Here is a 13,677-nt window from a genome sequence, read left to right on the forward strand (position 1 = left end):
TGACTAGCAATGTTGATAAAGGTTAATGGGAAGCCCTCTAGGGGTCCTCCTAAGGAAAAATTTTATAAAATTATCACATTAAAAGATTTGTACTAGTATCTGAAAGCTCTTCCCTCCCTCCTTTATCCTTCCTACTTTCTTCTTCTCCCAACCCCTTTTCCCTTTTTCTCCTTCCTTCCCCTGCCCCTTTCTTCACCCTGTAAGCTCACCAGCCAAACAAAACATGTTCAAATATTCTATATCTATTACATTGAAGGCAAATGTTCATTTTCTACATGTTTCAAATGCTTTAAAGATAGTAGGAAACTAAAACAAATTATACCTACCCCAAAGGTAAAGATATCTGTAAAATTTTTCATCTAACTTTCCCCAATACACAAAGTCTATTACTTTAACCATATAGCCTTTTGTTTTCATGTACCATAGGACAACTCCATGTGCACAATTTCAAATCCTATGCATCTAATTCAAATTCACTTCCTTCAGGAAGCCTACCCAGACCATGCTAAGCTCCTAGCACTATCACTAACAAACTTATATACATATACTAAAGGTATATGAGCACTATGAAAGCAGTGTAGTAAAAATTAAAGTAAAATGATCTCTATCCTAATTTACAATCTGATTGAAAGGAAAAGCCCTCTGTAAAAACAGATACAAGTACATGATAACAAATTTCAAGTGAATGCTGAAAGTGGTAAGTGCTAGAGGAGTTTCCATATATATCTTAGCACCTAAGTCACATATTCCCATGTGACATCTTTTGTATTACTTATATTTATCTTTTTATTCATGTGTGATTTGAAGCAAATGAGACTCTCTATAGGGATTATGTTTCTTAGGAAAAACCTTAAGATATAATAACTTCATTAAAAAATTTTAAAAAATAAAAAATAAAGATATAATAACTTCATAGTGTCCTGTACTACCATTCAAACAATAAAATTTAATTAAAAATTATATTCTATTGTGAAGGATATGTTTAAAAAATTAAAATCAGAAAGGCAGTGATGGAGCTGGGGAGATGGCTCAATAGAATAAGCGCTTCCCTGGCAAGCACAAGGGTTTGAGTTCAATCCCCGGTTCCGCAAAAAAAAAAAAAAAAGAAAGAAAGAAAGGCAGTGATGTTCAAGATATTAGGAACTATGTCTTTGGTGCCTCTAAGAAGAAAGAAGTGCTTTTGTCATTTTGCCTTTTTTTAAAAAAAAAAAAAACAAAAAACCTCTGACAGGTAGAGTTCTGTACTGGAGAATAATGACTCACTAGGCTACACCAGACTTTTGAATGCAGCTCTTGCCAGCGAATATCTACCCTGTAGGCAATGTGTTCTCCGAGCAATATCTTATTTCCAATTCAATTTTCCAAGTATCTTGAAACCAGTAGAGAGAATTCCCTAAAATAATATCTAGACACAAATGCAAACACACACATGCACACAATCTATTTCTCTAAGTACATTCATAAATAGTGCTGTGATTTAATCAATATAGTATGACTTGCCAAATATTTTAATATCCATATGTGGGTAAGACATTTCAGAGGACAAGATACAAAAACATGACTTCTTTTTGCCTTTTTGCCATTCTCATACCCTAATGTAAATGTCAGGACACATGAAAACAAAAATTTCACACAGTGCAAGGTAGAATAGACAAAATAGTATCAAATGAATAATAAAAAATAAATCCTAAAAAACTCACAGAACACTTTACTTTTAAATTTTACAGCTGAACACTTGACAAGCAAGGTGAAATCTGAGTTGAGCTTTAAAGACCAGGCAGAATTTCCAAAAGTACAGACTACAACAGTAAAAGAACATTCCAGGGAAAGAGGATATGTAATGAGATGGATAAGCTCTTACAATATTCAGGGAACAATAAACTGATAATTTTATTTCAAACAAGCAGTCTATTGGGGGAGATTAACGGGGAAATGAGGCCAGAAAACAGGTTAGTGCCAGACACTGGAAAGCTTTAAATGCTGAGCTATTAAACAACTTTATCTCAACAGTAGTAATAAGGAACCATTAAAGGGTTTTTTGGTTTTTTGCTTGTTTGTTTGTTTGGTTGGTTGGTTTGCTTTTTTTTTTGGGGGGGGGGTGTTTGTTTGTTTGTTTGTTTTAGCAATTGGTTGGTTGGTTTGCTTTTGGGGGGGTTGTTTGTTTTTTTTAGCAAAGTAACACAATGAAAGTAAAAATTAGGATGATCATTCTAAAACAAAATGAGTATAGAGTAAAGAAGGAAGTAACTGGGGGCAGTCAAACCACTTTATATACTACTTCAAAAATTAGGCCTGAATTATAATGTCAGTGAAAAGAGAGAGAATAGATCTAAGGAGCAAATACAATTTGGTTAGCTTTTTAATATATGTCAAACCAAACCCTAAAAACTCTAGAAAGCTGAGATTCAGATGCTAAAGAAGTATTAAAAGCACAATGACTGTGAAATGTAGCCTACCCAATAGGGTCTCCCAAAACTCAATGGCTACTGGAGATATATTTATTTATATTTCTCATCTCCATACTTACACAATAAATCTACTCTTTTTTATTGGGAGTAGAGGGTATAAGGGGGGAAATGATATATAAAAGCAAGCAAGTGATAAAGGGCCAGGGAGTTATGCAACAAATATAGCTCAAACACCTGTAAAGGCCAAAGGCATTGCAATAACATTTATTGCAAAATGGAAAAACAGACTGTAAATCCAGTTGTATTGCAAGCTTCAGTAATGACATCAGATATACCCATTAAACTTGGCAAGAGGGTAAGACTGGATGAATGGAGTTATTGAGGTCCCAGTTCTTAACAACAGAGATTCTTACCCCTTCAGGGGAGGTTATGGGCCCTTTCTGGAATTTGATGAAATCTACAGATCCTCTCTCCAAAGAAACACACATATAAAATTTTATATACAATTTCAAAGTGTTTACAGACCTCCCCTAAAGCCAGTGTAGAAGCTCTTACCCCATAAATTTCAGGTTATAAACCCTTGCTATATAATGGTGGTAGCTATCTTTATCATATATCCCAAAGCTCAAAAGGATTTGAACAGAAAGTTATTGATGTATATTTATTTACAATGTGTATAAACTGCACATCAAATCAATAAATTGTGTACCTTGTAAAGCATACACAAAGTGGAAACTAAAAAGTAATAGCTATTATCACAAAATAAAATTTTTAATGTATATTTATTGATGACATAGAAGCTTTGTATATTTTCTTAAAAAGTTATTAATTCTACTTCTGGTGACAATAATGTGACTAAACATATTTTATTATTTTTTAATCTTGCTTTCACACTTTGTAATACTACAATTTGAGGGTCTATTCCAAATTCTACCCATTTTTACAATATCCTACTTGATTTTATGATCAGAGCAGCTGAAAAATCACTTCACAAAGATGAAAAAAAAAAAAATCCAGTACTAGCTGTACTGAATAAAACGTGACATTCAATTGTGATCCTATCCACCATTTATGTATAGGTTTTTGCTAAAATTCAGCTACTGCACTTGTATGTTTTCTGATAGCAATCAATTGTTCATACAAATTAATCAGATGGTATTGCCTTTTTATGTTTTCTGCTGACAAGCTCAAAAATCACATATATCTTTTTTTTAGGGAGTTTTTATATAGGTATAGAGAACTTTGTATCCAAGCCCAAGTGTGTACATAAAAACATTAATGTGAGAAATTAAATACAATAATGATAGAAAATACTTCTAAACATCCAAATTCAAAATCTTCTCTCAGGCTGGGAAGATAGCTTAAAAAAAAAAAAAAAAATCTCTCCACAACACTGAACTCTTGTTCTGAAAGGTCATTACTTTTTGAGTCACTGGTAGCAATATACATACTAGTTCAAAGAGACAGATGAAGTATGTTTATGTGCTAGGTAGCATACCATTCACAGCCACATGTCACAAAAAAAATACCCTCAATCAATTTGGAACATTTGTCTTTTTATGAAAAAATAAACCATCTTTTAATTAGACAAGTCTTTTGCCTCATGATGACCACTAAACCTCTATAAAATATCACACCCAAAAAACAGTATACTGACTCCCTAATGCAATATAAGCAGTACTGAGTCTACCACCATTTAAAATAAATCTAAAAACCCAATCATTCAATCCCTTATAAACTTCAAAATATCACAAAAGTGAAGAAACTTCTACCTAGATTTCTAATATTTCTCAGATAATTCAGTGTAGACCCTACTTTAGAGACCACTGCTCTAACACAGCCACGGCTGTAATGGTAGGGGGGTGATCTCCAAAGGTCAAAGGTCACTATCAGTGCCTTCCAAACAATTTCCCTAGATGCCATCAAAATTTAAATGACTTATCATTAAAAGCATTCCAGTTCTAGGGTAACCATCTCTAAATTTCTACTAGATTGACAAAAAATACACCACAGCACATTCTTTAATACCAGTTGTCTTCAACACTGCCCTCTCTGTGTATTGCTGGCTGAGGGCATCAGTCAAATAATAGACAAGTCTGGAACAAGGTCCAAAACTCTTCATGACATATCCTGCCTTAAATCCTTTTTGGGAACATGGTACAACATAAATAAATCAGTAAATAAATCATGAACTATATTGAGATCCAGGACTTTCAAGTTGGGTGACCAATCTCATTTACATTGTTGGATGCCTTTATACTAGGAATACAAAATATACAAGGTGACATTTTTACACTTAAAAAAAACCTCTACTGTATCATCTTAAGAATGTCAAATGATAATAAACAGTTTCAAAAAGTAGCTACTACTTTAAAAAAAAAAAAGTATAAGACAATGAAAAAGATTGTGTTCTAACTTCTATTTAAAAAACCCTGGGGCTGGGGAGATGGTTCAGTAGAATAAGCACTTTCCTGGCAAGCAAAAGGGCCTGAGTTCAACTCCCAGTTCCGCAAAAAAAAAAAACACACCCTAATCTGTTTTTACATATACATTAAAAATAAGTGAATAAGTTCCCAGTGTGGTAAGACTTACATATGGAGTCATTTCAAAACATGATGAAAATATAAAATTTTGGGTATAAAACCAGCCAAGAAAAAAAATTACATATATTTGGAATGTTGACATTTCTCATTTTCATCCAGATCTACATACCACATTTACCATTCCCATCACCTCCCCACATAGAAATCTTACAATGTATTGTGACTGCATCTAGAATATTTGCTTTTACTGCCTCTTTAGCTGATACTACACTCTTCCTTGTACTTTCCCCTCCATTACATCTTGAGTAACCCCAATATTTTTATCCTTCCTTTTTACTATTTAACCTTCCTGAATATAGTGTTCAACTCGCACCACCTTTACGGAAATCACACCTCTTTTAAATGCTCTTGTCTTCCACCAAGTCCTCCATGAAACTCATCCTCATCTCTCAGAAGAAAATAATTGCTCACTCTTCCTGAATCTTTTTTTTTTTTTTTTTTTTTTTTTTTTTGCGGAACTGGGGATTAAACTCAGGCCCTTGCACTTGCCAGGGAAGCACTTATTCTACTGAGCCATCTCCCTGGCCCCATGAATCTTTTAAGTACTGTTGTTTTAGTACATCTCTCAGAGCTCTCATCACACGTAACTAGAACTGTATTCTATATTTGTGTTTGTCTTATCACCTCTTAGGTCATAAGCACCTTAAGAATAGGATTTCTGTCTTTTTCCTTCCCTATCTTTTAACAGCACATCACCTTGAACAAAGTATGTACTCTGTAAATACAACTTTAATGAATGAGTGACTACTTAGAAATTCAATTACAGGGGGCCTGGGCCTAGCTCAATCCTTTAAGTGGCTGCTTCCACAAAACTGTCAGCCTCGGGTTGCTGGAGTTCGAACCTCACAACTCTCCTGCTGGCCAAATGTGCCCTGAAGGCATTCGAGGAACAAAAAAAAAAAAAACCTATTCCATTTTCACCTATAATATTCAATAACAGAACTTAGAAAAAATGCGGTATGCCTATGAATGTCCATTTTGTATCTGTGTATTCAAAGTGGTTGGGATAGATATATAGTTGCATTCTCTTAAGGAATAGAATGATTTGTTCTAATGGTGTTTGTAAATAGGATCACAAGTCCGCATCTTGTACAGCAATTAACCACTAAGAAGAATAAATGCAGTGTAATATTTGTTGAAACTGTACTTCCGATTTGATTTGAAACTGTCTCATTGCTGTTTATCAATAAAACTTTGAAAAAAAAAAAGAAAAGAAATTCAATTATAGGCTTCCTGTGCCATTTAGAATAGAGAGGGAGGCATGACTTAGATTTCACAGAACAAATAACTTCTCCTTTGTTTTCTCCAAATAAACTCACCAAAGTAAAACTAGAATTACATAGATACTTTCACAAATCAAGTATATTTTATCCTTCAACTATCTGGTTTAATACAGTATGACATCTTTATATATATACACACACACACACACACACACACAGAGAACATCTTCTATTAATCAAATCTATGGTTGATACTAAAATTATGTAAATATCTTAACCATATGTTCAAAGTGAAATTTTAAGATGTGATACATTAATGCTATTAGAATAAAATCAACCATTCAAAATACAAGTGCAAACAGAAGGACCAAACTATTCTAAATGAACAAAAACACATGAAAATTATACATCAAGCTTTGGCTACTTAAATACTAACAATACTTGATAGGCAGAATTTTATGATTAAGAATCCAAAACCAACCATTCAGAGATAAGCTTACCTGGACAGAAGCACTAAAGAATCAATATTACTAACATACAAAGGTGAGACGAGAAATAGTACAAGAATCTTAAAGTGACATTTTCTTTAAGCACATGGAATATATGGTTCCTTAGGTTACCAGAAAGGAACAAGACTGTTGGAGTCCCACAGCACACATATGGAACAAGAAAAAGAAAAAGAAAAAGAAGAAGGAGAAGGAGAAGGAGAAGGAGAAGGAGAAGGAGAAAGAAAGAAAGAAAGAAAGAAAGAAAGAAAGAAAGAAAGAAAGAAAGAAAGAAAAGAAAGAGTCCAAAAAGCAAGAGTTATAATGTGGTCAAGGGTAGCAAACATGCTTGAAGAGAAGCCAATTTTGAGGTGTAAATGTGATGTCTAGTCAGAAGTCCTAAATTCAAAAGTCATTCCTCACATAAACTGTGCAATCTTAAACCAACCACTTACCTTCTTGAGCCTTCCTTCCTCATTTCTAAAATGTAGTAAGTAGATTTAGCATTGTAAATGGCTCAGACACAGTACTCAATAAATATTTGCTGCCTCTGAATAAGAGTCACACAAGAAAAGAGGACTCTTCTCTATAAGCATTTTTGTAGATTTTAAAAGGATGGTATTAACTATTGGTTAATACATTATATTTAAAAGTCAATTTGGAGCAAAAGAATAAAAATACAGTCTTCTTTCAACATCTATTATACTGGTTCCAGAAATCCCTCTGAATACCAAAATTTGGAGATGTTCAAATTCCTTTCTTTATTTTGTATTTTTTAGGGAAGGGTCTACAGGGTGTTCTGACTCATAGTAACACCAAGTGCTGGGATTACAGGGGGGCGCCACCATGTCCAGTCTCAATTGCCCTCTCAGTGTGCCCTGGAGGCAGGGCCCAGCATGACAGGACTGGGGATAAACCTTGGCTCCTGGGCCTGCTTTAATCTGCTGAGCTTCAAGTTCCTTATATAAAACAGCATAGTATTTGCAAATAACCTACATACATTCTCCTCTTATGATTTTTTAAAATGTGCATACTTTAAATCTTGTAATAGCTGTATTGTTTAGGGAGTAGTGACGGGGGGGGTCTGTACCTCTTCAGTTTGGATGTAATTTTTTTTTTTTTTAACATTTTCAGTAAGCATTTGGTTAAACCCAAGGATATACTGGGCTTTCCTCAGAGCTCACAGACTATGCTCCTTTACTCTACATGTAGTTCAAGCAATCTCAAAGATTTTCAATGTAATGAGAAACTAAAATGGAAGGAAGGAAAGAAAAAAGGAAGGAAGGAAGGAAGGAAGGAAGAGGAGAGAGGGAAGGAGGGAATAAATATACCACAAACTGATTAACTGATGCTAAGGGAGTAATAAAAGCAAAACTATGGAAAATGCAACAATTTAGTTTTTAAAGGTCGCGAGAACACAAGGAAAAAGAAATACAATTTAAATTTAAAAATATAAATTAAATAAAATGAAGTGATCTATGAGTGATTACACTTTTTCACTTGTGTTGCATTTTATAGTTTACAAAGCATTTATGCACAGGCCATCTGCAGCAAATTTTCTGGAATGAGAAATTAAAAAATTAATTTAAATGATTTACAATCCAATAAATTTGTAGAGAATCTTCACTAAAAACAGTAACGGCAAACAACACTTTAGAAGGAAAAATTTTCAGCATTTATATGTAAGATGTCTCAGAAAGGCAAATGTATGCAAACAGCTATAAAACTACAAATCACAGAATTTTAGCACAAAAGGAAACATGAAATCAGATCAACATACTCATTTAAAAAAAGAAACTTGGGACCTGAATCAAGGTGACTAGGGACATTACTCCATACCCAAAATGACAAGAGGACCAGACTGTAAAACCAAAACATACGGAAAATTCAAAAAAATATGAAAAAGAATCAGAATTTAATAATGGATTAGTTATTAACCAGTTTTTAAAAATTTTTGTTTTGTTTTGTTTTGTTTTGTTTTGTTTTGTTTTGAGAAGGGTATTGCTATGTAGCTCAGGTTTGCCTCCAACTCTTGGCAATCCTCCTGTGTCAGCCTCTCAAGTGCTTGTAGTACAGGGATGTGCCACCATGCCTGGATCAAAGTCCCATTTCTAAAAGAAGCTTATGCCATACAGGTAAATATCAGTCATTTCTGGGAAAATGGCTACAACTTGAGACCATAATATTAAATGAAAGAAATGAGACACGCAAATTTAAATATCATATTATTTCTCTTATACAAGAAACCCAAAATATAAAAGCAAAATAGAAGATAGATAATAGGAAAAAGGGAGACAGCTTTTGAAAAAGCAAAGAGGATCAAGAATTGGAGAGAGGAGGAGAAAAGGAGGAAGGAATGGGGAGAGGGGATAAAAAAATTAAGATGTATTATGAATAAGTACCAACTCTCTATAAGGAATGTAATCATATATTGCAAACATGTACTCATATAAAATTTTTTTTAAATTTACAGTTTAATGAAAGAAGTTTCAAGTTTCCTTCAAAATTAAAACCAGAAGAGTAAAACTGATGTATAACTCTGAAAAAAAAAAAAAAAAAGGATAATCCAGTGTTATTAGACTTCTGATTCTACTGATGGGATTTCATCTCAATAAGTGTACCTCTATCTATTTTTATCACTGGTTTTTTTGTTCCTAGTGATTCAGGGGCACCCAGTGAAAGTACACATTACTGCTTCCCATTCTAAAACATAGGGGATAAAAGGGAAGAGGTCAGAACAAAAATATTACCTAAAATGAGGGTGACTAGACTGACTAACTTCAAGTCTTCCATAACTCAAGGGACTATAGCTTCTATTTTGGTTTAAGCTACTTATCTTTTAAATCTGATAACTGTACTAAGCTTTTTTTAAAAAGCCTGTTGCTTTCAATAGTCCCAAAAATACTGTAGATATCCTATGGATAGGTTATCAGGGAGGAAACATGGATACAACTCACAACTCACTTTACTTGCATTTATGGAACTGGACTTGTTGCTATCAGTGTTTTATAATAATCTCCCTTGTTCAGCTATGTTTCCAATGGAAATATAAAATAGACACATCTACACTTACAAACTATTTCCCAGAAGGAGGCTAGAGACAAAATCTGCACATCCTTAAATTAAGTAACATAGTTCCCAGTTGTCACTAGGCTATATTATTACTTCTAACACCATATTATAAAAGAAATACACAGACTATCTAAATTATTAAGGGAAAAGGGAAAGTTGCAAAGGCCCAGACCTCAGTTCTAATAGTAAGAAAAAGAACTGATACCATAAGGCCTATCAGAGGCCAATGATCAAAAAGTAACCAACTGGTTTAATGTGCGAGAGAAGCAAAGAAAAAGTGCTTATCTACAGTCTATCTAATCTGTCCAATGGGCAGGAAAGTTACACTAGATGAGAGAAATTTGTAATGGTTCTGCAGCTCAGATAGGATATGAGGATCTTTCATCCAACTCCTGAAACAGATATTTCATCCAACCCACACCCTCCTCATCACCCAGTATTTGTAGGTAAACTAGAAAGGTACCCACCACAGTGTTTTTTGACTTTCTGACAGGAAAGCAATGGAAGGCCCTTTGAGAATTCCTGTGATTATCATACTTGGCAAACTCACTACCAAGATAATAATAAGCATCCTGGGAATCCCCTATGCTCTATGACTTAAGGGATTCTACTCAGTACTATGTACCTGTACTGACCACCCATATCTTCCCTAAAAGAAAAGTTGGGCCAACCAAGACCACAAAATATGCAACATAATATTCAAACAAAGTAAGCGTACTTGGGAGATGGGGCAAAAAGGACTAATATAAGGAACAGAAATAGTACCTTAGAGAAGTACCTAAAAGAAGATACATGAAATTGATGACATCCAAGTAATAAAAGCTGAAAATGTCCTTGAAAAACAATTAGAAATCACAGTCTGGTATAATGTCCAACAGAAAAAAGGATTTTTCAAGGGATGTTCAATACTCTGTCCCCCACCCTACCATTCAGCACCTCTACACGACCCCCATCACTTACTCAACATTTAGTCCTAGTGAAGATGGCTAACTGGATTAGCAGGATCAAGAGGACATGCAGGGAACATTCTATCCTAGGAACATCTTTAAATTATTTAGACTTGTTTATCACCTTGTTTTACGGAGTACAACCATGAAATTTTGCCAATACTTTCATAATATATACTATTTGGTACCATAGTAACCCAATTCTCTGCCTACCCCAAAATTAACACATATACAGAAAACAGGAAATTCAGAAAAAAAAAAGTAAAGTTTAACCCTAGAGTCTCTGAACAGTTAAATGTCTGAAAAAGCAGTATCATTGTATCACACCCACTTCATGTTACCCTTATAGCTTCCTGGCAAATTAAAGTTCTTAGGATTATACAAACGGCTGCTTTTGTTTCCAACCCAAGTTTTCTAGAAATGAAACCCTGGAATGAGGGAGAAAGAAAAAAAAAAATGTTGGCAGAAAAAGGGAAGGCAATGCATTGTCTTTGTAATCCTAGTTTAAGTAGAACATTTAACATTATTTCCATCAAAGACTTTTATTCAATAATGCCACTTACTGATAAATGCAGATCTAAATCATTCCCTTGGCTTAAACTATACCAAAAAGCAATTTAATAGACACAATCCTACAGATTTTTTTCAGAAATAAGGAAGAGATTAACTACAAACTATATAAAATTCAAGTTTTGCACTTTATCAAGTTCAGTGTGGGCTAAGTAGGTGTAATATGTGAGAGGGGCAAAATATCTATAAAAATAAAATACAGTACCTTTTCTTATGAGATACATCTATTTTCTCTTCAAGCTATATACCCTATGCAGCCCATTTTTGTGATCCACTGCTCCTAAAGTATAAAATCTAAATAAGAAATAGAAATAAAATGCTGCAGACGAGTTCACAAAACCTCCTTAGACTTTTCCACAAAGTACAAAAGATAGGAAACGCTTCCATTTTATCTAGTTTTAACAAATTGCTCAAGGAATGCCTACTTATTAAGTTGAATCAAATGCCACAGCTAGCTACCTTTAACCCAAAAATATTTCTAGTTCAAGAGCCAAAAGACCCAAGCAAATACGCAAATACTTTCTTTTCCCATTATTCCCAACATGAAGAAATCCGACCCCCTTCCTACTACATCACAGCTTATGTGAAACTAACCAAGAGGCCCCTCTGGCCAATCTGCCTCCCCCCCCCCCACTAACCTCCAACCAATTCCAGAAGAGACAAACCTCAAACAAATTTAACCCTTGAAATCCATCCCTGAAACTGTACAATATAATCAAAGCTTCAGGGCACCAGTGTCTTACATAGACATGTGAAGATTTCTTCATCACGTAAGTGTAAGCATCATGCTCACAACATCTTGGCATCCACAGAGGGTGCAAGGACTGCAATTTACTTAAGAACCTTTCATTCATCAACATCATACTCAACATTAAAAATCACCATCTCAAAAGAAAAAGTGTCTCCTTCTGCACAAGGACACTTACCTTTTAATGCCTCTACAATGAATGAGGAGAGGCAAGAAAGAAAGACTAACAGACCCTCTCGCTTAAAGTTTTCCTCCCCGCCAAACTCGGCAGCCACAGCATCACAACCTGTCCTTGTCACACACACAACCTGTATTGTCAATCTTTAAATCTCCCTCTAACATCGTCAGACTGGGCAGTGTCTGACCCTGGGGAGTGACTGCTTGGAGGGAAGGGGTAAAAAAAACAAAACAGCCAAACACCACAGCTGTGTAGTCATGACTAGGGACCCTGGTGTCCGGCTTCTCCATGTCTCTTGCAAGAGACTACAGAGAGCTCGAATTCTGTCACTGACCACTAACTCAACCCACCTTCCAATCTAGACAGTACATTTGCTTCCTTTCCTAAATCCTTTAGGCACAACCCCTGAAAGGGGACCAAACTCCAGGCGCAAGGGGAAAAAGCTGTTTTATTCTCCCATTTCTACCTCCCGAGCTGCTCCCTCAACCCCCCTCCACACACACGAAGTCAAAGGCGCGGGGCTAGGCTGAAGCGCCTCCGAAGGCTCAGCCCTCGGAAAGGCAGGCACGGTCGCCTCCATCTCGCGGTCCCAGCGGCTGGATGGCCAAGGTCACGGCGCTCGGGGCCGAGGGGCGCCCGCGCCGACTTCCGGCTCCCCCTCTCGGCAGCGGCCCGGGGCGCCCGCTCCCCACCCTGGCCGCAGCCGCTCAGCCTCGCGCGCCTTGCGCGGATGCTCGCCGTCCGCTAACTAGGGCAGCGGGAGAGCCGCGCGGGGAAAGCGCTCTGCAGCGGGTCCGCGCGGGGGAGCAGCCCCCAGCTGGTGCCCGTGACAGCTGCGACCTCCGCCCCCTCCAGCCACGCCAGGCCAGGAGAACTCGGGGAAAGTGGGAGGGGGAGATGGAACCAGAGAAAGGAGGGCAGGGGCGGAGGGCGCCAGCTGCTCCCCGCCCCCTAGGGCCTCGGCGGCCGCGCGGCTCGTGACAGCTGCACCCACCGCGAGGCTCTGCGCCCGCCGCCGCCACTCACCTGCTGCCGCCTCCTCTGGGCCGCGCTCCGGGTCGCCACGCTCGCCCGCGACCGTGGCGGAGCCGCCGCGGCCTTCGCCGCTGCTCGGGCCCGGCGCCCGGCCCCTGGGGCCCAGGCGGCCGCCGCCGCGGCGGCTATCCGGCCCCCTCCTCCGGAGCTGAGGTCCCCCCACAGGGGGATGCAGAACGACCCTGGCTGGGTTCTGCCTGAGAGGACAGCAGCAAACAGGCAGCCGGGGTGTTCAAGGCCGCGGTCCAACCGTCGAAGGACAGTGCTCGGCGAATCAGGTCAGTCTCCCGCTCGCCTGGCCTGAAGAACAGGCATTTCAGCCGCTCTCCGCGGCCGCCATGTTCTCCTCCTCCTCGGCCGCCGCCGCCGCCGCCGCCCCCCGCTTGCGGCCCCGCCCCCTCCGGGCCC

At 37.6% G+C, this 13,677-nt stretch overlaps 2 protein-coding genes across 7 annotated transcripts in view; one reads left to right on the top strand and one right to left on the bottom strand.

Annotated features, from left to right (window-relative positions):
* The window catches only part of Ncoa1 (nuclear receptor coactivator 1), a 333,365-nt gene extending 320,033 nt beyond the window's left edge, over positions 1-13,332 (bottom strand). For all 6 annotated transcript variants that reach the window (XM_023710899.1, XM_023710898.1, XM_023710900.1 and 3 more), the window contains exon 1: positions 13,261-13,332. The gene's annotated coding sequence lies outside the window, so the exon portion shown is untranslated. The remainder of the gene's footprint in view (positions 1-13,260) is intronic.
* LOC111815648 overlaps positions 12,835-13,677 on the top strand; it is a 10,781-nt gene continuing 9,938 nt past the window's right edge. The window contains exons 1-2 of the mRNA XM_023711116.1: positions 12,835-13,098; positions 13,190-13,547. Coding sequence (XP_023566884.1) covers positions 12,835-13,098; positions 13,190-13,547 — 622 coding nt within the window. The remainder of the gene's footprint in view (positions 13,099-13,189; positions 13,548-13,677) is intronic.

This window comes from Octodon degus, unplaced genomic scaffold, assembly GCF_000260255.1.
Source record: "Octodon degus isolate 3935 unplaced genomic scaffold, OctDeg1.0 scaffold00019, whole genome shotgun sequence".
In the NCBI taxonomy this organism is placed as follows: Eukaryota; Metazoa; Chordata; class Mammalia; order Rodentia; family Octodontidae; genus Octodon; species Octodon degus.